General features: G+C 41.5%; 1 protein-coding gene across 3 annotated transcripts in view; it reads left to right on the forward strand.

Moving 5' to 3' along the window:
• Nucleotides 1-26,620, forward strand: part of LOC116967037 (TOM1-like protein 2) — a 44,801-nt gene that overhangs the window by 12,773 nt on the left and 5,408 nt on the right. For 2 of the 3 annotated variants that reach the window (XM_033013478.1, XM_033013480.1), the window contains exons 3-12: nt 1,873-1,951; nt 2,081-2,230; nt 3,722-3,856; nt 7,615-7,743; nt 10,733-10,849; nt 11,684-11,817; nt 12,020-12,059; nt 13,196-13,307; nt 14,698-14,830; nt 20,529-20,604. In XM_033013478.1, the coding sequence (XP_032869369.1) occupies nt 1,873-1,951; nt 2,081-2,230; nt 3,722-3,856; nt 7,615-7,743; nt 10,733-10,849; nt 11,684-11,817; nt 12,020-12,059; nt 13,196-13,307; nt 14,698-14,830; nt 20,529-20,604 (1,105 nt within the window). Of the gene's footprint in view, nt 1-1,872; nt 1,952-2,080; nt 2,231-3,721; nt 3,857-7,614; nt 7,744-10,732; nt 10,850-11,683; nt 11,818-12,019; nt 12,060-13,195; nt 13,308-14,697; nt 14,831-20,528; nt 20,605-23,463; nt 23,524-26,620 lie in introns of all 3 variants that reach the window. The other variant, XM_033013477.1, reaches the window with a different exon arrangement.

A 26,620-nucleotide genomic window follows, 5' to 3' on the forward strand; every position in this document is an offset into this window, starting at 1 on the left:
TCCATCAGTATAACCATCATGTTACTATACCCATAAATACAGGCCTGCGTTCAAGTTATACAAATTTGCCCTTATGGAATTTATAATTTGTTCCCCAAAGATGCTTCCCCTTGGTTTGGGAAAAAAATGCTTCCCTTCATTAAGAGCATAGCAATTCTAAATTTCACGTACGAGTTGCTTGCACCAGGTATTTCATAACTGACTGATATTTATTCTCATTCCTCAACCCTAGTTTTGGGCTTGAGAGAAGCCTTTCTTAATATATCCAAATGGGGAGTTGAAAGGATTTTTGTTAAACGTTCGGCTTTCGTGTTATTGTGAATCTTGTTTACCCCAACTGCAATTCCCCTTTGGATCACTGTGTTTTGATCTTTTCAAAGTAATAAACAACTTGGTTTATTCTAGAGGAATGCACCTGCTCCGTGTGAATGCAGTCGGTTCTAGTGACAGTTTAGAACATTCTATCCTTATCCTTATTATTTACTTCAACATCAAGACTAATCAATGTTGATCAAGCATAGAAAAAACATCCACTCGAATGACAAACCAACGGAATTGAAATCTTCATTTGTATCAGATGGCCCATACACGGAGAAACATCCCCATGGCCAATCAAGAAGGATGAAGTAGGGATCACAGCACCATTTGGCACGTTGGCCCATGAATAAAGCTGTTGATTTGAGAAATGAGAGTCACTGAAATATTGCTCCACGATGAATTTACCTTAGGCTGAGGATGTCTGAGGAGAAAGTTCGAAATTTGATTATTAAAGTGTTATGAATGACAGATGTGTGATACTTGTTTTTTATATTTAGTAATTTATTGCAATGTTTTTTTATGGAATTGGCAGGTCCATTGTACACACAAATCTGGTAATAAACATTGGGTGTGAAGGATATTTTTAGAAAATTGTAGGGTTAAAACTGGAAACGCCCATAAAGTCTGCTTTAGCACGTTTGTTTGCATTCTTGACATACTTGTTCATTGTCGGTATTTGCAATGTTAAATTAAGTTTTCCATGCCTTCATCTGTTGATGAGTGGTCTAATTATAGTTGGTTATCACTGCACTAGAGAGCTTTGGATTCTGAAGGTAGACAAAAATGCTGGAGAAACTCAGCGGGTGAGGAGAGCATATATGGAGAGAAGGAGCTAGGCAATGCTTCGGGTCGAAACCCTTCTTCAGACGATTCTGAACAACGGTTTGTTTAAGAAGGAACTGCAGATGCTGGAAAATCGAAGGTAGACAAAATTGCTGGAGAAACTCAGTGGGTGCAGCAGCATCTATGGAACAAAGCACTTTTGTCCACCCTGAACGACTGTTTCATAACTTATAAATATTCTGCCTTCATACTCCTGATGACTCAATTCATTTAAGACCAAAAGTGAACAAAATATCTATTAAGCGATTTAGTTGAAAAGCAGCAGCAATTTCTCACCAGTATATATTAATGTAGAATTGCAGCTTTGTCAATTATTTCTACATGTATCCATTTGCCCTTTGTTGTTTTTCTGGGTAGCTACGGATATCCTTGCAACCCTTTACTGTTTGAACAGTTCCTTGGCATCAGTGATTACTTACTTGCACTACATTTTTATGGATTGTGAGTGACTGATAGATCAATTGCCTCCACAATTTGGGGCAATTAGGGATGGATAGTAGATGCCATTATTGCTAGTGATATGCAAATGAATGAATGGAATATGAATACTTAATGCTGACACTTCTTCATGACCATGGCAATCAATTTTGTGTTATCTTGAGCTTGGCGGTTATTATTTTTTGAACAAATCATCAATTCATTCTCAAAGAAATTCAGCAATCAAGTATTTTTGCCTTCTCTTTCTAAATAGATCTTTGCTTTGTTCCTCAGACCAAAGGATGCGATCAGGGCCTTGAAGAAGAGGCTTTCGGGAAATAAAAACTTCCGGGAAGTGATGTTGTGCCTGACGGTTGGTCTTGTGTTTTGCCTTTAACTTAAAATCATTTGTGTTAAGAGCATTGTAATGGCAAATTAATTGGTGCTCTGTGAATCAAGGTGTTCTAAGTTTAGATTTGTCTCTTTTTTTTTACAAATACAGGTTCTAGAGACCTGTGTGAAAAACTGTGGCCACCGATTCCACGCGCTGGTGGCCAGTCGTGACTTTGTGGAGGATGTGCTCGTGAAAACCATTCTGCCCAAGAATAATCCACCCAATATAGTGCAGGATAAAGTGCTGAGTTTAATCCAGGTAAGAGACACCTATAGTTCATAGCTGTCTGCAATATTTAATCAATTGGCAGAGATCATTAGAGGTCTCTTAAAAATAGCGGAGTCAGGGGATATGGGGAGAAGGCAGGAACGGGGTACTGATTGGGGGTGATCAGCCATGATCACATTGAATGGCGGTGCTGGCTCGAAGGGCCAAATGGCCTACTCCTGCGTCTATTGTCTATTGTCTATTGTACAAATCGATAACAGCAGACCAACTGATCCACAACCCATAGAGTGATCAGAGCATTATGCTTAAACTGCTCCAAATTGTCAGCTCACTTATTTTGTAACCATGTAACGTGGAAGAGGCGGGAATGGTGTAAATCCTAGGCAACTAATGACAATCATCAATGCAAAAATCTTAGATATTCCGGATTTGTTTTTGTTGCAAATTCTCATATAATTCCACATTTTGATTCTCGCCTCCGTAGTGTTGGCTAACAATCGATCAAAATAATGAATGAGTTGCACATTATCCTAACAGAAGGCTGAGGAGGCCATGTCAATTAATATTTTTAAGGCGGAGATTGGTACGGGATTATGGGGAGTAGGCAGGAGAATGGAGTTGAGAGGGAAAGATAGATCAGCCATGATTGAATGACAGAGCAGACTTGATGGCCCACATGGACTAATTCAGCTCCTATAACTTCTGAACTTACCAAATCTACAAGGAACAGAAATGCAGAATGTTCATTTCCTTAGGAAGATATATCAGCTTTAGAATGCAAGATGCACAGATTTACCAGAATAATTAATCTATGAGCACACGTTACCTAGACAAGCCTTTTAGATTGTGAACATAGATTAAGGAGAGCTCTGGTGAATGCAGTTTAAAAAGTTGATAAGAGTAAATAATGGAACTATTTATTCTGTTGGGACAGCATAATGTAAGTTAGCAAAACTTTAATGTTTGGATATACGGCATTAAGGAGTAAGTCCTCAATTGGAAATCTGGATTTTTCTCACTGTTGAGGTTTAAACAACAGTGCAGCTGTACCTTTATTCTGCAAGGGTACTATACTTGAAAAACAAAAGCAGGAACATTTTTGGCTGAGTTGGAAGCCATTTGGTCACAGTGCCAATTGAAACAGTACGACCCAGCTAAATCCACATTTCCAGTGCTTAACCCACAGACATTTGTTGCTGCTTTTCTGATTATCCGCACTGTTTAAATTTGGTTCTGCAACCCTTACTGAGACTTCTGATCGGTTCCCTTTTATTTTCTAAATTCAGTGCTTCCTGATTATTGAATTCTGTGAAGACAAATAAGTTGTCCCCATAAATTGTTCCCATAAACCGATGCCATTGTGTACAGATACCCTCACTGGCACTTTATCAGTGGGATGGGTAATTTAGTTTGAAAGCTGTGATGTATCTGTCCCATGATGAGAGATGGTTAAAGATAAAAGCAGACATGTTTAAGAAATATGTAAAAATGTTAATCCAATGTTTTTAACTTTGGGTGCAGGCTTGGGCTGATGCTTTCCGGAGTACTCCAGATCTCACAGGCGTTGTGACTGTTTATGAAGAACTGAGGAGAAAGGGTCTAGAGTTCCCTATGACTGATCTTGATGCATTGTCTCCCATCCACACGCCTCAGAGAGTAAGTATGAGATGAATGTGTGGGAAGGAGATGCAGATACTGGTTTAAACCGATGATAGACACAAAAAGCTGGAGTAACTCAGCAGGACAGGCAGCATCTCTGGAGAGAAGGAATGGGTGACGTTTCGGGTCGAGACCCTTCTTTAGACTAAGAGTCAGGAGAGGGGGAGATACAAAGATAAGGAAATGTCAGGTGTGAGAACCAGACATCAAAGGGGGGAGAGATCAAGGTAAATGTAGAATAGATCATTGTTAGCTAGGAGAAGGTGACAACAAAGCAAAGAGAGATAAAATGTAATCAGGGACAGTCAGACTGGTCTGAGAACTGGGAAGGGGAGGGATGGAGAAAGAGGGGGAGGGATGGAGAAAGAGCAAAAGCAAGGGTTACTTGAAGTTAGAAAGGTATAAGCTGAATTCTGTTTAGTGTCTACCCCCACTAAGTTGATTTAATGGGCTAGTGAACAGTTAAAATCCTTAAACTAAGTTGGTTTGGTAGAGTCTGAATATTTTTAGCATTTAATGATTTAGGTCTTTGATGATTTAGGCTTTTGATGATGTGGATATTTGACAGCAGCATTGATTATAACAAAACCTGCAGGTGTAAACTGGTCAGACGGATCATTTGTGACTGATTTGAGTCTCCCAGTGCTGCAATAATTATTTGGAGAGCAAAACTGCTTATGTTCTACGTCTTTGCTACTGGGTTTGCATTTTGTCAGGCCATCATGTCAAGTGTGAGATGTTCAAGGAGATGGTTGATAACCATGTTTTGGAAGGATGGAGGAGGGAACGGAAACATTTAAAATGCCAGCTAAGGGAATAGGGAAAGGGAAATTTTTGATCAGCTGTTTTGCCACCATGAGATCTTTTGAACAGGCAATCAGTCTAATGGCCAAGACAGGCTTGAAGCTATTATGGAGGAGAAATTAGCTTCACTCTTGAGATTAGAAAGCATTTGATTTGGCAATCATAAATTTGCTAAAGATAAGTTTAGTGTTGAGAGATAGCGTGGAAACAGGCCCTTCGGCCCACTGAGTCCACGCCAACCATCTGTTCACAAAGTGGATAACTTTAGTAAAAGTGATATTGAATATAACCAAATGTTATCAAAATTACTTTTAAGATTATGGATGGCAAAGATCTCATTCACAAACTCACAATCTGCAGGGAAATATAGAGAGCTGAATGATTGTCATTCATAAAATGATGAGGGACATAGATAGGGTAGACAGTCAGAGCATCCACTTCCTACGCACCAGGGGCAATTTACAGACTCCTATTAACCTACAAACCCCTTTGGGATGTGGGGGAAACACATGTGGGTCTCAGATTGAACATGCAAACTCCACACAGACAACACCCGAGGTCTGGATCGAACCCTGGGTCTCTGGCATTGTGAGGCAGTGGCTCTACCGGTTGCGCTACTGTGTGTTTACATTGAAAAAAGTTTTTTTTTTCAGCCTTTCCCAATGTGTTAATAGCCTTGGACAAACCGTTTTGTGCTGATGTTGCATCACAGATTTCTAAATATATAGAACTCATTGTTGTTGAAAGTTTGAGTATTCCGCTGACACTTTTAGATAGCTCCAGTGACCTGTATCTTATTCTGTAACATCTCCGCCCAAACACGAAATGTTCCCGTTCATGTACCCAATGTGCAGCTTGTAGGAAGGTCGATGAGTCCCAGCCTATCAAAGAACTGAGAACATCTGAGGAGTAACTCACTCAAGCTCTTTAAAAGTATGGAACTGTTTCCCAAAATGAGTGTGGAGAGAATTGTATGTAAAAGATATCATTTTGAGTTAGTCCTGGTGTTGTGGAGGATGTTTAACCTCAAACTCCGACTGCTGTTTGAACGTCTCACTTCTGCTTTTCCCCATAACATCACAGTAACTGCAGTTTCAAATATATATTTTCTATTGATGTACTGTGATTTGAGATATTCAAGAGTATTAAAAAAAAACCCATGTGCCTTTCAACATTTGTGCTATGGGCTATTTTTATTAAGCATTCCTTTTGTTACAGAACCAAACAGATCTGTATGTAAAAAAATTGACAAAAAATTATTTGGAGTTCTTTCACTGAGGCACCAATGACTTCCCTTTTAGGAGCAGCAGTCCCATCAAGACCACCACTGTCTCTTGCACAGACAATGTAAATTACGTTCATTAACCAAACAGGTTTCAATTGTATTTCCAGTGTGAAGTTATAATTAGGCTACACACCAGAACTAATTAAGGAGAAAATCTTCTCTGATTCAGGTTATAAATATCATCCGATGACTTCGAAAGTACTTCCACATAATCATTAGGAAGGGAGACACGAGGAACTGCAGATGCTGGAATATTGAGTGAAACACAAAGTGCGAGAGTAACTCAGCGGGTCAGGCAGCATCTGCGGAGAGAATGGCTTGGTTCGGGGCCCTTCTTCAGAAAATGCATAAGAAGAGATCAATTTTTGTGTCTTAAAGAACTACAGATGCTGGTTTAAATCAAAGATAGACACAAAATGCTGGAGTAACTCAGCGGGACGGGCAACATCTCTGGAGAGAAGGAATGGGAGACATTTTGGGTCGAGATCCGTCTTCAGTCTGAAGAAGGGTCTCGACCTGAAACATCACCCATTCCTTCCCTCCAGAGATGCTGCCTGTGCCACTGAGTTACTCCAACATTTAGTGTCTAAGAGATTAATCCTGATGTATAATGTCTGTATCACCCAAATGTGCCCTTCAATCCCACTTTCCAGCTCTTGGTCAATGCAATGGAATTTTATGGTTCATTGTGTGGCTATTTGGGTACATTTTAAATGTATTGAGTGTTACTGGATCTCTTTCAAGCAATGATGTTAAATTTAAAAAGCAAAACTCTTAATCCTTTTACCATTAATAAAAACCACTGCCCCCAGTTATTGTTACCTTTACTGGGGGAAATGGGCCTTTGCAAGATTAATGTAAATAGACTTTCAATTTTGCATGCTTTATTGAACTCTCCCGAAGGACATAATGGCAGTCCAGTCATTCCTTCCACAGCCATAAATCTGATTTATTTGGCCCCACCTTGGTTAAGTCCTTGCATTGCACTCAGATACTGAGTGCCACATTTCACTTGTATTTATATATTGGACAATTTTAGTTGACTACAAAACACCCCTCACCCTCTCTCCTGCACTCCACTGGGACTCGTACCTACTTTTCGCCTCTCCCTCCCCTTCCACCCACATTCCTTCATCTAGCATCGCAATTCTTCAATCCTTTTGTCTAACACCTTCTGTCTTTTCATTTCTGTCCACAATCTGCCTATCAAAAATTCCCTTCATCTGTATCAACTTATTACCTGCCAGGCTATGTGTCCTGCCCCTCCTCTCTTCCAGCTTTCTCTCTCCCCCCAACCCGACCCCCCAAGATTAATCTGAATAAGGGTCCCGACCCAAAACCTCACCTATCCATGTTCTCCAGAGATGCTGCCTGACCCGTTGAGTTACTCCAGCACTTTATGTATTTTTTTTGTAAACTTGCATCCGCGGTTCCTTGTTTCTGCAATGTTTTACCTGCTATGGATGAATTAATTCTGTGAATGAGCCTGTTAAATCATCATATAATCTTCTCCAACTTTTATTATCTCTTGTGGGTCAAAGTAAATACAACATAGTTACATCTCTAACAGTGCAATTATTCTGTTGTGCAGCTGCTTCTCAGGTTGGAAACTTTGCATTGCCTATCTCTCTGCTTACAGATGCTTATTTTCTGCTTTGCTTTTCAGACCACTCCTGAAGTTGACCCGGCAGCATCACAGAATTCCGGTGCAGTGCAGTCGGCACTGTTCCCCGTCTCTGAACAACCCATTCCAGTAGCATCACCAGAAGGTGGAATTACTCCCTCCCTTGAACAGGTAAAGTATAGTACAGTGAGCTTCGTGGCTGCACGTCTAGGATTAATTAAGGTTTCAAGGTCAGTTTATTGTCACATGTACCAGTTAAGGTACAGTGAAATTTAAGTTACCATACTAAGTGAAAAGCAACAAGACACACAACCACATAAAAGTTAACATAAACATCCATCACAGTGGATTCCACATTCCTCACTGTGATGGAAGGCAATAACGTTCAATCTCCTTCCTCTTTGTTCTCCTGCGGTCGGTCGGGGCAGTCAAACCATCTTCTATCCCCAGAATGGAATGTGATGGCTCAGTGGTTCAGCAGTTAGTACTCCTGCCCTTCAGCTCCAGTCATATATGTTTGACCATTACTTCCGTTCCTATGTTTGGTGGAGTTTGCACGTTCCCCTTGTGACTGTGTGGGTTTGCTTTGTATTCTGGTTTCCACCAACATTCTAAAATGTACTTGTGTTTAAGAAGGAACTGCAGATGCTGGAAAATCAAAGGTAGACAAAAGTGCTGGAGAAACTCAGCGGGTGCAGCAGCATCTATGGAGCGAAGGAAATAGGCAACGTTTCAGGCCGAAACGTTGCCTATTTCCTTCGCTCCATAGATGCTGCTGCACCCGCTGAGTTTCTCCAGCACTTCTGTCTACCTTCTAAAATGTACTTGTTGGTTATTTGCTGCTTAAATTGCCCCCAGTGTAAGTAGATGGTAAAACAGTCAAAGGGAAGTTGATGGGGACGTGAAAGAGAATAGCCTTTGGGGACATGGGACTGATGACATTGCTCTGGGAGCTGGCATGGACCCAGTGGGCTGAATGGTCTCTGACTGTAAGATAACAATTATGACCATCTCTGGTAGTATCTCTTTATTCATGAAATATGATTTGGAATTTCAGGCTTGTTTTTCCCCTCACATGATTGATATTCCATTTGATATATATATTAACGTGCTTCTTTGCATTCTCTCAGCTCACACTGCTCCCCAGCTTCGTCTCAGCAAAACTTGGATATATCTCATGCGAGCCTCTCATTTAAATCATTGATGTATGGGCATTCCAGTAATCACATTTTGAGTTTAATTTGGTTTATTGACACGTGTACTGAGGTACAGTGAAAAGCTTTTGTTGCGTGCTAAACAGTCAGCAGAAAGACAATACACGATCGAGCCTTCCCCAATATACAGTGTACAGGTGATGAAGGGCATTCTGGCAACCCGAAAAGGACACATTTATTCTTTCTATTTATATAGTCATAGAATTTTACAGAGTGTAAACATGCCCTTCAGCCCAACTTGCCCACATCGACCAACATGCCCCCTCTACATTCGTCCCACCTGCCTGCCTTTGGCCCTTAATCCCTCTAAAGTTTCTAAACCTACCCTATCCATGTACCTGTCCAAATGCTACTTAAACTTTGTAATAGTCGTTATGTCTAATAACTAACGATTCAATCCATGTTCCCTAGTTCGTTTTATATAACCTTTTGTCTGGCCTGATTGAAGACCTTTTGAAACTCTATACATGACATCAACTGGTTTGCCTTTAATTTTTCTGCTGGACACCACCTCAAACAAAAAAGATTTGTCAAACATGATTTCCCTTGCTTATCGCGGTTTGAGTCTTACCAATTCATTGATTATCTTCTCATAATCTTTACACCACGTCCTTAACAACATGTTACAGTATTTCCTCCATTACTGATGTTGGCTGACTAGTCTTTAGTTCCCCTTTTTAAATGCCCCTTCTTTCTTTATACAATGGAGATACATTTGCTACTTTCCAATCCATTAAATTTGGGAAGATAAAATTAATACATCTCCAAGGTCACTTCCTTCAAACCAAAGATCCTTGAAATTTATTGCCTTCTAATTCGATTAATATCTCCAATACATGAACTTCTCTGGCCGCATGTGAAGTACTAAATGACTGGAGGACAGCAACTGTATTTTAGAAAAACTGCAGCGAAGAATTACATAATTACAGGCTGAAGAGTTTAAGTTAAATGGTCGTAAATTATTGGTTAAAAAAATTGTGGAACAGGATTAGTCTGCATTCAGAGAGGCAGGATTGTTCAAAGATATTCTTCATTGCTGTAAGCAACAATGTTGTTTGATTAATTTGACTTTGGTTATTTCTGGAAAACATTTTTGGTGTTAATGATAGTAATTAACTTGATGTAGTCTAGACTTGTATTGTAAAGCTGTTGATACGGTCCCACATTCAAAATGTAAGAAGACATACATCAAAATGGTGGAATCCTAGGGATATAGTGTTCATGTGGCACAGCTGGTAGAGCTGCTGCCAAAGTGCCAGAGTCTCGGGTTTGATACTGACTTCAGGTGCTGTTTGTGTGGAATTGCATGTTCTCCCTGTGTGGGTTTTCTCCGGGTGCTCCTGTTTCCTTCCACATCCCAAATGTGCGGGTTTGTAGGTGAATTGGCCCTGTGACTAGAATCAATTGGACTGCTCTCACAAAGGGTTTACAACAGGCACCAACGTAAGTGTATGATGATCCACAGCATCATTCTGTTTTTCTGTAATTGAATGCCTCATTCACTGGATAGAAAAGATGTGCTTTGGTGTCTGGACCTTTCCTTTCTATCAAGCAAACCAACATTGTCATCTCAAATTATTATAATTGCCAACATCTTACAATGTTAAGACTTGTGCCTGTTTATTTGAGCAATTAATACACATAATGTTATCATGTGAAGAGACAATTAATTTTTGAATGTAGTCAATGCTTTTGAACAACTCCGGGTATGACTGAACATGGAGCTTGCTGAGTGATAAATGATTTACTTTCTTGTCATATAATATAATTTCTCTGGTGTTGAATACTGTTGCATCATGAGTGAGCCAAGCTATCACCAGAGAGAATGCCAGCAAGCTCGCCAAATGTTTTATACTTGAGTCAGTATTTGTTGGAGGCACCTAGAATAACTAAAAGGCAGACAATATGCACTTCTTTGACCTTGACTTTTAAATCGTGTTTTGCAGGTTGTAAAACTGCGGCGTGAACTGGATGTCGTTAATGGTAATGTCAAAGTGATGTCTGAAATGCTGACCGAGATGGTCCCGGGTCAAGAAGATCCCTCTGACCTTGAACTATTGCAGGTGAAATTTAAATCTGAAATAAGATCAGGCCATTCATCCACTTGCTTCTGTAATGCCAATCAATTAAGTTAGGGTTCATCTGTGTCCCAAGTTTAATTTGCCCACTTTGTAAAATGTTAAGTGAAATGGAACAGGATAGGACCAGGTACAGGGTTAGGAAGTGATAAACTTTTGGCCAGATGCAAAGTTGAAACAACTATCTTGTTGTATGTTAAATATCTTTGACAACCCACAATCCCCCATCACCACATCACCAAGATGCCCCATCTAAGCTAGTTCTTGATTGCTGTTATAGTATCTGCCTCAACTACTTCCTCTGGCAGCTAGTTCATGCTTACACCCTTCTGTAATGACATTCAGTTTTAAAATTAAGTGAAAAACTTGCCCCATAGGTTTCGATTAAATCTTGCCCCTCTCACCTGCAACCTATTTCCTCTGGTTCTAGATTCCCTTATCCTGTGTAACAGATTCTGTGCAATCACGCCATTTATGCACCTCTATCAGATCACCCCTCAGCCTCCTGCACTCCAAGGAATAAAGTCTTAGCCTGCGCAACCTTTACCTGTAATTTCGGCCCTTGGATCCTAGTTACATCCTAGATGTGAACACAATCTAGCTTGAGTGTGATGCCCTCTGCAGTCACCCACTTTGGTAGCATTGTTTAGATTTGCAAGTGACGGGCATTCTTGAAAAAGGGTGTCTACACTTTAGTGAAAGGAAATTGTGAAAGAGGGAAAGAGGTTTAATATTTAAACATTCACCTAGCTATCACTGATTTCCCACCTGTTTACAGAAAATATAGCAGTTGTATCTAATTTACAATTCCGCCACCAGGAGCTGAACAGAACATGTCGTGCGATGCAACAGAGGATCCTGGATCTCATCTCCAGAGTGACCAGCGAGCAAGTGACAGAGGAGCTGTTGCATATCAATGACAATCTCAATAACATATTCCTTCGATATGACAGGTACCTTGCGTTGCACCTTTTCAGCTATATTGAGTGGCTCTGCACCTTTTGCTATTTTGGTCACAAAGTGCTTTTGGTCCATTTTAACAAAGCACTAAAATGAGATATTTTTTCCCCTTCCTGTGCACCTTTCCTGTGAATTATTTATTTGCCGGTTCGTACCTAACGTCCACTTCATGGATTCGACCTTTCTTGTTTTCAGGTTTGAGAGATTCAGAACTGGACAGAATACTGCCAACCGAGTGAGTATCATTCAAGTGATTTACTCTTGTAGGCTGAGTCGATGCAATATAGAGCTGGCGCCAAGGGTAACTTAGCCTGAAGGCAGATAATGTTGTCTGTCGTTTGATGCACGATCATGTGAATTTAGCAGGAGACGCAAGGAACTGCAGATGCTAGAATCTGGAGCAAAATACCAAATGATAGAGGAAATCAGCAGGTCAGGCAGCATCTGTAGGCAGAATGGACAGGCATTGTGACCTGAAATGTTGCCTGTCCATTCCCTCCACAAATGATGCCTGACCCGCTGAGTTCCTATAGCACTTTGACCTCTTTCTAAATTAAAAATGCAATCAGACTATGAAGTGTCCTGCCCTTTTCATCTATCCGTTGTTGAGCAAGTATTTAACTACTCGGCTTAAAAAAAATTATTCAAAAACTCTGCTTCTTTGCGGAAGAAGTTCTGAAAACTCAATATATTAAAAAAATAATAATTAATAGGCGATTTACTTTCATATTCTCGCATATGTTGAAACAGCCACTCCACCACTGACATTCCTTTTGTATGCTTCAGTGAAAACAGATCTGTTATGTGTGATGTAGTACTTTGGGAATCTGATTTTGTGTGGGAGGTGAGGAGAATTTATTGTTTATGTTAAGATTTTGAATGCACTACCTTAGAGAGCAACCAAAGCAGCAGTAATAATTTGTCAAAACAAATTAGATAATCGATTTATGACGTCTGCAAGCACCACGCTTGCTTCCATTTCGGACTGTAGATTGCAACTTCCCATCTGACAGCCTCCATCATTTCTTGTTTGATTTCTTTGATTCCATACACATGAAGCCACAAGTGGCTGCAGATGCTGGAATCTTGAGCAAACAAAGTTCTGAAGGAGCTCAGCATGCCAGGCGGTCTACGTGGAGGGAAATGGGCAGACCTTTTTGGGTCGGGATCCATCTTCAGTCCAAAGAAAGGTCACGATCTGAAAGATTGTGCATCCATTTCCCTCCATAGATGCTGCCTCCAGTCCATATACTTGATCCCAATTGCTTCCAAAAATTGGTTTGTTTGCAAAGTTTCTTTTGTTTTTTTTTAAGTTGTATTAAACATCTAGTATGTCTTAAATTAATTGACTGTTATTTTTCCTCTCTCAAGGTGCCCAGTGTTTCAGAGAGTGCGGACAATTTAATAAATCTTACACCAAATTCTCCTGCTGTTGTCACTCCAGTTACTGCCTCTAATATCTCGACACAGATGGCGGGACTTAGTAAGTGATGACTTTGGTTGATTCTTATTATTTGGAATGAGGGTAGAAATTGCATTCCTCTTCCACTCTTGGAGGTGTCGTATATAGTATAGATTGCAAGTCCGCTCACTCCTATACAATGTCCCGACATTGCCAAACATTTTAACTCCCATTCCCATACTGACCTTTTCTGTCCTGGGCCTCCTCCACTGACAGGTTGAGGCCACACACAAATTGAAGGAACATCACCTCGTATTTTCGCTTGGGCAGCTTACAACCCAGTGGAATGAACGTTGATTTCTCCAATTTCAAGTCGCCCTGCATTCCCTCTCTTCCCACCCTAATCATCCTACTAGTTCCACTGTTCGCATCCCTGTATCCCTGCGTTATCACCTCATTTGCCAGCTAACAATGGGCCATTCTGAGCTCCACCCTTCCTTGGTCATCTGTTGCTACCCCTCTTTTTTCTGGCCATATTCTACCTCTAGTTCCTCCTCCTCCCCAACCCCTCCCCCACTTTCAGTCTTAAAAAAAGGATCCAACCCAAGACTTCACCCATCCTTTTTCTCCAGAGATGCAGCCTGACCCGCTAAGTTACTCCAGCACTTTGTGTCTATTCTCAGATTGCAGCAGCCATTTACTGCATTATATAAGTGACCATTCTCATGAGCCACTCTGGTACCTGTGATAACAATTGCAGTCGACTCTAAACCTCGTATGGTGCTGTTCCCTGATGGGGGCAAAGTAGTTTGAAATATGCTTATAGTCTGTTATTTAATCTACTACTTTTGTGGTGATGGAATTAAACAAACTCTGGGTGATAAAGTTTCTCCTGCTTATAGATGGGGACAATATTAATGATTTTGCATGGGAAGCATCTGTTTCAAAGTTAGTAAAACCTACAATGCATTGCTCAACATCAGATGGTTTTGAGTAACTGCAAAGTGGCCTCTGAAATCCCAAAGTCAAGAGACAAGAGACAAGACAAGAGACATTTATTGTCACATGCACCAATTGGTACAGTGAAATTTGTGGTCACCATACAGCCATACGAATAAAATAGCCTATAAAGTAACCTGTTCAGACCAGCCTGGCGGCCAACTCTTGACTAGAAAGTATATCTCAAATCAAAATTTACAACTCACTGAAATCACAAGATATGACTGTGAAGAGGTTGAGCCACAAATTCACTTTCACCTCCACTATTCACAATTACATTTCACCTCCAACAAACCTCCTGCAGGAGTGGAGCAAATCTTCAGAGTTAATGGTAAATTGTTCAATCTACAGCGACTACGCTGTCGGGACAGGGTCACCACAGTCTCAGTAGTTGAGGTGCAGAGAGCAGATGATGATTGCTTTGTCTGAGACGTTTTATGCTGGCTGTTAGTTAGTGTGTGTGTATCCTCAGGTGTTACAGGAGAAAGTGGGAGTGGAATCGGAAGCGTGCAGCCATTGGAAAACAGTCACCCAAAAACCCCGGAAGAAGAGTTTGACATGTTTGCACAGACTAGAAGCCATTCCTTGGCTGATCAGCGCAAGAGGTAAGTTATTACTGATTTACAAGTTCAATATTTCTCTTAACTTTTTGTTCCTGCCCAATGCAACAATAGTAAAGTAAAGTCTAAAATGGAACGTATACTTCTCCTTCTTGCGTGTGGCGTGCACAGCCTAAAGTTGTAAGACAACTTGTTCTGTTTGATCTTCTGTTCGTGCACGCCAGGTTGATTGCATTCGTTGAAACAGGGTGGACCACGTGAAGGTTGCAATCTCCCACCCCGAACGCATACTGCAACTACTTGGGTACCTGAATGAGTGGGGGAAAACATAGATATTTTGGACAATTCTCATTTGGAAGCCATCCCCGAGAACTAGAGTGTTTAAGAAGGAACTGCAGATGCTGGAAAATCGAAGGTACACAAAAAAGCTGGAGAAACTCAGCGGGTGCAGCAGCATCTATGGAGCGAAGGAAAAGGGCAACGTTTTGGGCCGAAACGTTGCCTCTTTCCTTCGCTCCATAGATGCTGCTGCACCCGCTGAGTTTCTCCAGCTTTTTTGTGTACCCCCGAGAACTAGGGGACTGATACCTGAAGGAAAAACTGGGAAAGTCTTGAAAGTCTTTTTTTTGGCGACTTGCCGGCACCCGTCATAGTCGCAGCAGCTCGCCGAAAAGAGAGTTTCAGTCTTTTGGGACTTAGAAAGCTGAAAGCACAGCCTCCAGTGATGGCCAGATTTCAACTACTATGTTTCTTTAGAACTGAGAAATAAGCTATTCTGCCCTTTGGAGTGTAAATCTACTCCCAAAACAATTCCATCTTCCCTGTGGTCTATCCTCGCCACGGTCCCATCAAATCTACTTCCATCTACATGAGGAGCAAGCTTATATTTTTCAACAGTGGCCTTTAAGCTTCCAAACTGCACACTTTTGGCACATGGTAGGAAACCAGTGGCAGGGAAATGCACAAACTCCACACAAACGGCACAGAAGGTCAAACTCCAGGTTACTGGAGCTGTGGAGTGGGAGCACTACTAGCTCATTGCAGAAGAACCCAGAATTGAGGGTAAATTGCACTGTGGATTGTATGTTTGGTGAGTTTATAGAGGTGGGGTAGGGGTTTGGGAATCTCTGGAGAGGTCAGTGTTTGACATGTGGGGAATTTTAACACTGGGGATGTTTCAAAGAGGGAGGTGTTAGATGGGATGTCTGTTGCCTTGGGTTTTTGAGGTGATTCTGGAGTGATGGGATAGAGATGAAATTCCAGAATGATATTTTTGTTGCAGAATAGAATGCAGTCAACAGGAGACAATGCCAATGGAGTGATAAGGGTTTGGATGAGAGCAGCTGCAGTATGGGCAAAGGTTCAACTTGTAGGCAGGCAAGGCTCAGACTGCGCTCTGAAAGATCTTCAGGAATGAAGGGTTGGATAGTATTCAGCTTGTGGGCCCTGTGTAGAACTGTTGGCCAGCACTCATGACCACATGAATGTCAGCAACAAGCTGAAGGAGAAATTCCAGCACGTCTCACCTATTCTGGTGTCCTGACTGTGTCAAGGCATGGAGCACAAATGTCCCAAGCCTCATTTACTGAACAGACTCACAAAACTGGGCGCTTTGTACAACTGCAACGTGACACATCCCAACTACCTCATCATTCTACCACAACCAGAGAGAAGTGCTGAACTACTATCTACCTCTTTGGTGACCCTTGTTACTATCCTTGATCGGACTTTGCTGGCATTACCTTGCACCTAACGTTATTCCCTTATCATGTATCTATAGACTGTAAGTGGCTTGATTGTAATCACGTATTGCCTTTCTGCTGACTGGATAGCACGCGACAGAAGCTTTTCACTGATAATGAACTAAACTAAACTGAACCGATATCGCTCTTATGCTCAATCCCTCACCTTGTGAAGGCAAGCATCTCAAATGTCCTTTTCACCACTCTATCCGGCCACTTTCAGGGAACTATAGAATTGTACTCCCAAGTCCCGCTGTACATCAGAACTCCAAGAGTCACTCTTGGTTACTCTATATGTTCTGCAGGAATTTGACCTCCCAAAGGGCGTAACCTCAGAATCTGGCACGTTTCCCCACTTTCACGTGCATTTATATCCTGTCAATGGAAGAGTAATTTACAAGGTTTGTTTTAATTGATGCTCGTGAAGAAACCATTGCTTTGAAAATGTTATTTTACTATCATTTTGTACTTCCCATTCTTAAATCCAGAGTGCTTCCCAAGGTCCATAAATTGTTGACTAAGTTAGTGTTGAGCAATACAAGGCAAGGATTGTGCATCTGTCGCGAAGCAGATCTTATCAGCTTGACGAGACCAAGCTAGTATTTCCACTGAATAAGCACATTCTTGAAACCCACGCTGTGGGGCACTTTGGTTGAGTTATGGTCATGCAATTCAACCCAGCTCGGCCCTTGCTGTCTGTGCAACCTGGTCGTATTCTTCACGTTGGTACAAGATTGGTCGTTGTAATCTAAGCAGGGCCGTTGTCCAACAATGAAGGGTATGATGACCTCTAAGCTGGATCATTGGGTGTGACTTAATTTCCACTGTCAGTGTCAGATGGCGGCTGAGTCATTTTACCACATTGCAGTTTAATGAAGGAGTATGTGTGACAGAATTGCAATGAGATAGAAATCATTCCTTCCCCTCTCCCTGCATGTGGAAAAACATCAACATAGTGGAACAGGCCCAACAAAACTCAAATGAGGCAACTACACCACAATTATAAACCAGTGCAAACGTCGTCAAATTTGATGCCACCAACGAATTCTAGCACATTTTTAAAAAAAGGAAATATTATCATTTTTCTGGCATGATTTTGTCTTCAATATCAGGTGTTTTAAAAATATAAACCTTTTTGCTTTGCACTTTGATTTTGTTTGTAACAACTAGGGTGAAATATTTTTTTTATGTTGATGTGAGTAAATGTGAATTGGGGGGGGGGCAGAAGCGGGACATTTCCTCAATCCATTTTCTATTCCATTATGAAATAAATTACTTGGTTGAGGCCTCAAATACCAGAGGGACAAAATATGTTATGTTTCCCGTTTTGTAAGAATTGCCAGATCTAGGGGTCGTTTCTGATCCGCACAGCTTGTTTTCATGTCGTTAGTCTTTGTCATTTGAGCAGCGACTATTCACAATTAACCAGATAAGAAGGTGGTTTAAAATCAAGCTACGACACAACAGCTGCTGGCTAAGGATCGTATGTTAATTCATAGTGCTGCCATTAGAGAATTTGTGTTGGTGGCCAAGAATCTGGCCCTGAAGAAGTTATCGTCGTCAAACGTCCTGTTTGGTTTAGTTTAAAGATACAGCATGGAATAGGCCCTTCGGCCCGCCGACCATCAATCATCCTTTCACAATAGTTGTATGTTATGTCACTTACTCATCCACCCCCTATACACATTTGGAGTAATTTTACCGAGGCCAATTAACTTACAAACCCTCATGTCTTTGGGATGTGGAAGGAAACTGGTGGATCTAGGCGAATTCCACGTGGTCACCGGGCGAATGGGAAAATTCCACACACACAGCACCCAAGGTCAGGGTTGAACCCAGGTCACTGGCGTGTGAGCCAGCTGCATCACTGTGCCACCCTTTGGCTTGGAGCCCTTCTAGTAAAGATGAAGACACAATCCAAAGTAATCAGAAGCTACGCGATTACATTTGTTCATATCGCGTGTGAGAGGAAACCAAAAAAATCAGGAACAGCATGAAATGTCATGACTGTTTATGACAAACTTCAAATTGGAGAGCAGCTGTTCTGGAGTAATACTGAGCATTGTTTTGTTCAGAGATGTGAACATTCAGGGGCCTGTCCCACATTGGCGTTATTTGCGCGTAATTTACGCGGCATCATTTACGCGTCACGACGTGCGCGTGGTGAGGCGTGTAGGCGTAGGCAGTAACGTGCGGTCAGGCGCGGCGTGCCAGGATTTTGGAATTCACAAAATCTTCGCGCATCACCTGCATGACGCGCAAGTGATGCCCAAGTGAGACAGGCCCTTAAGACTCTTCTCTACTCCAACCCATCGTTATATCCAAATTGCTTAAAAGGGATGAGATATACACTAATGCTTGGGATTGTGTGTTGACCTTCTAACTCTGCCTTTCTCTGCGATATTCCTGAGCTACGAGCGACTGCTCTTTGCTTATGCTTCTCTAGCTATTCTATTCTTTCCAAAATGCTTGAGTGAGTAATTTAGGACAAGATGTCCATGCTGGTAGTTCAAGGTATGACTAAGGAAAGTGTGTCTCGCAAGTCATTTGTTATGTCCAGATCCTGACTGCTCTCAGTTAGATTTGAGAGATTCCTTGGCTTTATATGGCTGTCCTACTGTCCTTCGCAACACTTGCACCTTAAGAATGATTCACAAAAGAAGAAATTGCTCTGTTGTGAATAAAAATGTAATCCCTCACTAAACAGTAGCAGCCGATGAAGCAGTTTTAGTGTCCACATTAATTATCTGGAGACGTCATTTTCAAACAAGTTGCAAGTTCTCTGAATTTAATCTGTGTACACACGCTGGGACTATTTTCAGACGCGTTCTATTTTTACTTCAAGCCCCTTCTGAGAAAGTTGTTCTTTGGTTTGCATAGTAGTGGTTAGTCGTTAGCTTCTGAGATGGACTTGAAACACCTGAAGCCCTTCTTACCATTTTTCATCATCAGTTTTCTGGTTGTTGTACTGTTCTTTATCATTGAGGCTATTGTTTACAGTGGTCCATTCACCGACCCCCTTTTTTTTGAAAAGTTTGACCGCAAATTAGGCAGAGCAACTCATTTCAACTCGACTGGGATGAGCTGAATGGATTTGATTGGGACATTTCTTCAAAATCTTCTTTTGTAAAACCTGGCGCAATTCTCTTCAAACTACAGCAGTGGTTTTGATCTAAACCCAGGATTATTTCTGTTGCTTAATCAGGTGAGTCTGAAATGGTGGGAGATTGTAGAGCAGTGAGATGTAGAGGGCTTTGGGTATCCGAGTGCATGATTTGCAAATGGCAGTGAGTCATTTGGAGCGCTGATAGAGTGTTGTCAGTTGATTGCAAGGGGAATTAAACACTAAAGTAGGGAGAATTGCCCTAAATCTCTCCTTTTAGTTTCATCTACCTCTGCTATGGGGATAAGTTTCCTGTAGTCCCAATCACTCATTTCTACTACAATTATGTCCCCTCTTTATCACCTATTGCTCCAGGGAAACGGTTGAAGTCTGAAGTCTGAAAAAGTTCCAGACCCGAAAAGTTACCCATTCCTTCTCTTCAGAGATGCTGCCAGTCCCGCTGAGTTACTCCAGCATTTTGTGTCTACCTTCTGAAAAAGGTTGACTGGACCAATATCTGGAATGGATGGGTTGTCTTATGAAGAAAGGCTATCTGCTGGAGTTTAGAAGAATGTGGGGACTTGATTGACACCAAGATCCTCAGAGGTCATGGCTGGGTGAATGTGAAGAAGATGTTTCTTCTTGTTGAAGAATCTGGAACTAGGAGTCACCCTTTCTGGAGGTGAATTTTGGAAGCTGGCACGTTGGCGCAGCGGTTGAGTTGCAGAGATGAAGCTGTCGTTACAATGAGTTTAAGACAGCTTGTTGCTTACGAGCTCCTGCCCTTCTCTCTTCAGTGTGATCTATTGTGCATGTCGACTATTCCTTGCAGTCTTTGGGTGTGGAGTTTAAATATGGATGGGGCTCTGGTAACAGGAGGATGTCATCTCTGTTTCAGTGTAAAATATGAAGAACCGCAGGCAATTGAAGGATTGGCAGGAGCACTGGATACACGCCAACAGAACACTGGAGCAGTGAGTATTTGCTTGGGCATATTTCTTGCACATGGTCATTCACATTTAACATGACTGCTTAACATGGGCTTTTTGCTAGTTTGTGGATTTGTTTGTTTTTTGTGATTGACCTCCCAATGCAAGTTTACAGTCATCAACACCAATGGGATATTTTCTTAAAAAGGAAAGTAGACGCAAAATGTTGGAGTAACTCTGCGGGTGAGGCAGCATCTCTGGATAGAAGGAATGGGCGACGTTTCGGGTCGAGACCCTTCAAAATGCTGCCTCACCCGCTGAGTTACTCCAGCATTTTGTGTCTACCTTTGATTTAGATACAGTATCTGCATCTTTCTTACACATTCTTAAAAAGGAATCTGCTTTACAAAAACAAAATTATTCGACTTTGTATATTCAGATTATTTTCTAAATATACTGTTAGAACTATCTGACTAAAGTTATTCTTGAAGTAGATGGAGAAGCAAAACATGGGATTTGGGTCTGACTGACTCTAAGACAATGTATATCCCTCGTACTAATGTGCTGTTGTGCAAGCAATGGCGATTGACACCACTACAATGGGGCCTCACAGCACCAGCGACCCAGGTTTTATGCTGAGCTCAGGTGCTGTCTGCGGGAGTTTGCCCATTCTACCTGTGGCCGTGTGGGTTTCCTCCGGGTGATCTGGTTTCCACCCACATTTCAAAGACGTGCAGGTTTGTAGGTTAATTGGCCTATGTAAATTGCTGCTAGTATGTCGGAAGTAACTGAGAAAGTAGAACTAGTGTGAAGGGGTGATAGATGGTCAGCATGGACTTGGTGGGCCAAAGGGCCTGTTTCCATGCTGTATTTCGAAATAAACTAAACCCAATGAGTTTGAGATAAGATGGGAACAGCTACAAACTGTCATCAAATGTTTTAAGCAATTTATTTAAGAATCATGTTCTACAGAGTTGATTTTTAGAGGCTCTATAAACGATACTGAAATCCAGTAAAACACAACTGGGCCCCACTAAAATATGGTTATTTTAACAAAAGACTTATGAAACCTGTTTACTTTCTGCACTGTTGTCTTCAGACATGATCAACAGGAGATCTACCCAGTCATCTCCATTCTTCCTGATGACGGTGATCTCACTTTGTGCAGGGTGCATGAGGAAGTGGCAAGTCATGGTGATCCCACTTGACACCAGTTCCCTTTCCAGTGCCTGAGAATATGTAAATACAAACCTCTTGCCTCATCCTGTTACTTTTTCATTAAAAGCTTTTTGTAACTAATGCAGGATAAGTGTAGAATTAACAATATGTTCATTTTGCATTTATTGAAATTTATGGGCAACATCTTAAGGTTTGTGGGATAGGTTGAGAGGTAGGCAGAGTTTGTTTTATTCCCTGCAGGTTTTCAACAAACTCAAGAAATCTTTTGAGTGGTGCAGCGGTAGAATTGCTGCCTTATTGCATCAGAGACCAGGGTTTGATCCTGACTATGGGTTCTGTACGGAGTTTGTACATTCTGTAAAACATTTGTAACTGGGTTTTATCTTGTGTACTAAGGAAGAGAGGGCAGAGGGGATTAGGGAAAGACGTCCAAACCTTAAACACGAGGATTGAAGCTCTGAACTTGTGTTACCTGACTGTCGACATAAGGGACATTGGTATTAGTTTATTATTGTCATGTGTTCCGAGACACAATTAAAAACTTTGTTCTGCATACTATCCAAGAAAATCATACCACCCATCCATGCGCACATACAACAGGTAGTGCAAGAAGAGAAATGCAACAAAATGCAGAATGTAATGTTACTGTTCCAGAGAAAGTGCAGATAAAAAAGTGCAAGAGCTGCAATGAGGTAGATTGGGAGATTGGGAATACATCCTGAGGTTATTGGAGGTCCATTGAAGAGTCTGATAACAGCAGGGAATAGGATTTCTTGAATCTGGTGGTGTGTACTTTCAAGCGGGAGAGGAGAGAACAGAGAATGGCCGGGCTGTGATTGGTCCTTGATTACATTGGCTGCTTTCCCATGGAATGTGGTGTCGATGATATCGATAGAGGCAGAGGTTGGTTTGCATGATGGACAGGACTTCATCCATAACTGACATTTCTTGTGGTCTTGAGAAGAGTAGTTGCCAAACCAAGCTGTGATGCATCCCAACATGGAGCAACAAGACTTTGATTATGGGCCTCAGGAAGCAGAAGGACGTGCAACTGGTTTGATTCATGTTTTTGTATTATTTTCCAGTGTTCTTTCTTAAAGACGTGACTGCCTACTTGGCCCATTTCAGGATAGATTCTTGCCTCAGATGTTTAGGCCAAGTGAGTCCTAAGCAACTAACTGCTGGAGAAACTCAGCAGATCAAGCAGCATCCGTGGTGGGAAATGGACTGTCGACATTTTGGATCAAAACCCTTCATCTGACCCAAAACATTGACTGTCCATTTCCACAGATGCTGCTCGACTTACTGAGTTCTTCCAGCAGGTTGTTTGCTGCTCCAGACTACAGCATGGGCAGTGTCTAGGATGGCTACTAAATCTTATTTGTCTCATCCATCAGTTGAGAAAATCGCAGCCAATGCCAATACATTGACCAAATGAGGTTTTAGTTGTGGTCATTGTTTAGCAGCTGGGAGTACATATCCTGATTGCGTTTGTTTCCATTCCTTCGTCTTTAACTTATCAAAAGTCTGCAATGAATTTCAGTGCATCTATCGCTGAGATGAGGTAAATCGACAACTCCGATCACTCGGGCTAACACGGCTCAGAGATGACTTTTTGTTTTTAAAGATGGCAAGGAACTCTGAGACCATGTGGGTGAGTTAACTGGAGTCTTATACGGCCGTTGTGTTAACCGTCTTTTAACTGAGCGATTTTTCTGAAAATAGATGGAGAATATATTGAAAGAAAAAACAACAATAGATAACTGGATGTTCAGCCAAGGAATGGTGAGAGCTCACCATGCGGTGGATCTGCTGTGACTCCTCAGGGCCTCTAACTGTAGGCTAACGTGGTGATGTTGCAGGCAGTGTTGGGGAACGAGCTTGCCTTGGGTGACACCAGTATGTCTTTAATCTGCTGCTGTAGCTTCGTGTTTTGCAGCATTTCAAAGGAATTGCGGAACATTACAGAACAAATCAACGTCTCTTCTTTCTTGCCCTCTCCATTACAACTGCCCTTCAGTTCTAATCTGAGATCTAGGTTTGGTTCTCTTTCTCATGCGAAACAAAAAACATCCTGGTCGGGCACCATCAGGACTTAGATGAATTTCACAAGTTAGTATTCACTACTTGGGAGTAGTCAATCAGCCCAACTCAGCCATGCTGGGCTTTATTGGGCGGCATGGTGGCGCAGTGGTAGAGGTGCTGCCTTATGGCGTCACAGACCCGGGTTCACCCGACTATGGGTGCTTGTCTGTAGGGATTTTATACGTTCTCCCCGTGACCTGCGTTGGTTTTCTACAGGATCTCCAGTTTGCCTCCCACACTCCAAAGACGTACAGGTTTGTGGGGTTAAATGGCTTGGTATAATTGTAAATTGCCCCTAGTGTGTGCAGGATAGCATTAGTGTGCGGGGATCGGTGGTCGGCGAGGACTCGGTGTGCCAAAGGGCCTGTTTCCACGTTGTATCTCAAAACTAAACTAAATATGGGAGTCTCTTCCTAGTCTTCATCTGTCACCATTGGCCTAACTGATCCTTTTCTCATTCATATTTATCTAGTTTATGGGTTTTCAGTTACAAGAGTAGGGCCGAGTTGCATTGATAGACAAATGTGAAATGGGGGAATGAAGAAAGGTCAACACAAACCTTTGGTCCAATCACCTGGCATCCCCAATACAATTTGTATCTCCTCACATTGACTTGCAGAGTATTTTCCTTGCTGACTGTGCATCTGAAGACAATTGAGAGGAATGGGAGTCTATCTCACCAAAGTTGAACACTGCGGGTCATTTCATAACAGCTTGGATCAGGGGCCTTGCCTGGTTTTCCCCTTTCCCCTCTGCTTCATATTTGTCCTTAACTTCTCCATGAAGAAAATAATTCATTTGAAGCATTCTGTTTAATTATTTTCACTTTAAACTACCACACCATAAATACACCACCATTTTATATTTTCTGACAAATATTGATGAATCTGAATTCTCCTACCTCTCAAATTGGTTTTGCTTGTCAAAAGCTTCTCCTCATCAAAAAATAAAAAGTAATTTGTTGATGGGATCTGATTATTGCTAACTGTGTGCATCCAGGCAAGTGAATGTCTCAATACTCTGTGCCCTGGGGTCTTGTAACTCTGAATTCAGTACATGTTGGGTGTTGGGTTTTTTTCCTCAAGAATTTGAAACAAACTTGATTTTACTTTGCTTTACTGGGAACTTGTTTATTCCAGCAGCCCTTTAATTTAAACCAAAGTGATGATGATACTGTGTACTTGCAAACCTCCAATGCAAACTCTGGATCATTGTTGGGCATTCATGAGGAAGAGACTGACTCTCAGATAGATAATGAACTCGTGCTGGCAATTTGTGAAATGTCTTCTTTTACAAGCAGGTTTTGGAATGTAATCTGCACAGCGTGGGGCTTTATGCATCTGGACTGCTGTCAAAATCAAAGCTGTATGTCAATCCTTCTGGAGGTCGTTTTAGATTTCAGAGCCATTACTACAACTGATGAATGTATGTGTATACAATACAATACAATATTTTATTGTCATTTGAACCTCAGTGAGGCTCAAACGAAACTCTGTTTCTACAGCCATACAAACAAAAACGATTCCTACTAGACACGCAACCAATTTATTAATTCACACAAACATCAAGTCAGTCTTTTCTCCCCCTGCTCTCCATTTTCCTCCCGATGTTGAAGTATAAACATCTGCTTTGAGATGAACGTACTGAAGATGTGAGGATTGTACACTGGTCCCTGGAAACTGCTATCCATTGAGCCCCCTCCACCAAGGCAAAACATACCGTTAAGAAAGTATTTTTTCAAGGCATATAATGTCCAGAATAACTTGCAATATTGCTATGCTCAAGGCTGTTCGAACTGCAGGGATAGCAGATAAGGATATTTTTTAGTTAGCCAGTTCCGATGTGGTCTGAGTTGAAGTCTCAGTCCAAATTCCAATGGCCATGGATGCACAATATAAAATAGTCTACAGAACTGTATTCAGCATGAAAAGTCCACAGCTTTTAGTGGCATTTCTGCCGTTAAGGTTTGATGATAAACCTGTTTCAAGAAGGAGAGGAGCATTGCACTTTAACCATGCTAACCACAGCTCTGATTGTGGGTGACAACGTTTTGTATCCCTACCTAAGTGCACATTCTCAGTTCTTTATGTTGATGCATGTCCACGACTGGTACTGTGTGATGCACACCTGGTCATTTGGTCCAACTGAGACCACATGTTACACGTTTCCTTGTGGGTGCCTGGTCCAACAGTGTTTGTGCAAGCGACTGGTTTTGCTCGGTGTGACTGCGTTTGAGGATTCCTAAGTGAGCAATTGCTCAAAAATCCATTCTTCAGGTGAGTTTCAGTCCTATGTGATGATGAGTGGAGCCAGCAATGGTAAGATGGGGGAGCATCAGTCTCGCAGCGTTTGGCCTTGGATCTATTTGCCTGAGATGGTAGGTGTGACTTCTGTAAAGATGGCCATCTAGTGGTGGAAAGAGAAGGTGGTGTATGAGTAACCATGAGTAACCATGTTAAGTATGGCTAACTGAATTCTTCCTACATCCCGAAAAAAATTGTCTTAAAACCTAGACAATCTCATTATCACCTTCTCTTCCCAGCCGGCCCTTTTCTCCAATTGATTTTCTTTTAATTTGATATTTATTTTAGAATATTATGGTCAATCTGGTGCATCTGTTTCTGTTCAGTGAAATCAATTGTAATTTATTTTGGAAAGCAAGATAGAAAATTCTTTGGAACCCACCAGCTTTACAAGGGGTTCTTTAGCCATGGTTAAAAATGGCCATTTCTAAATTATTTGATGGAAGATGTAATTGAACCAGATGAAGCATAAACTAATTTCAATGAATTTTGTA

This window comes from Amblyraja radiata, chromosome 38, assembly GCF_010909765.2.
Source record: "Amblyraja radiata isolate CabotCenter1 chromosome 38, sAmbRad1.1.pri, whole genome shotgun sequence".
Taxonomy (NCBI): domain Eukaryota; kingdom Metazoa; phylum Chordata; class Chondrichthyes; order Rajiformes; family Rajidae; genus Amblyraja; species Amblyraja radiata.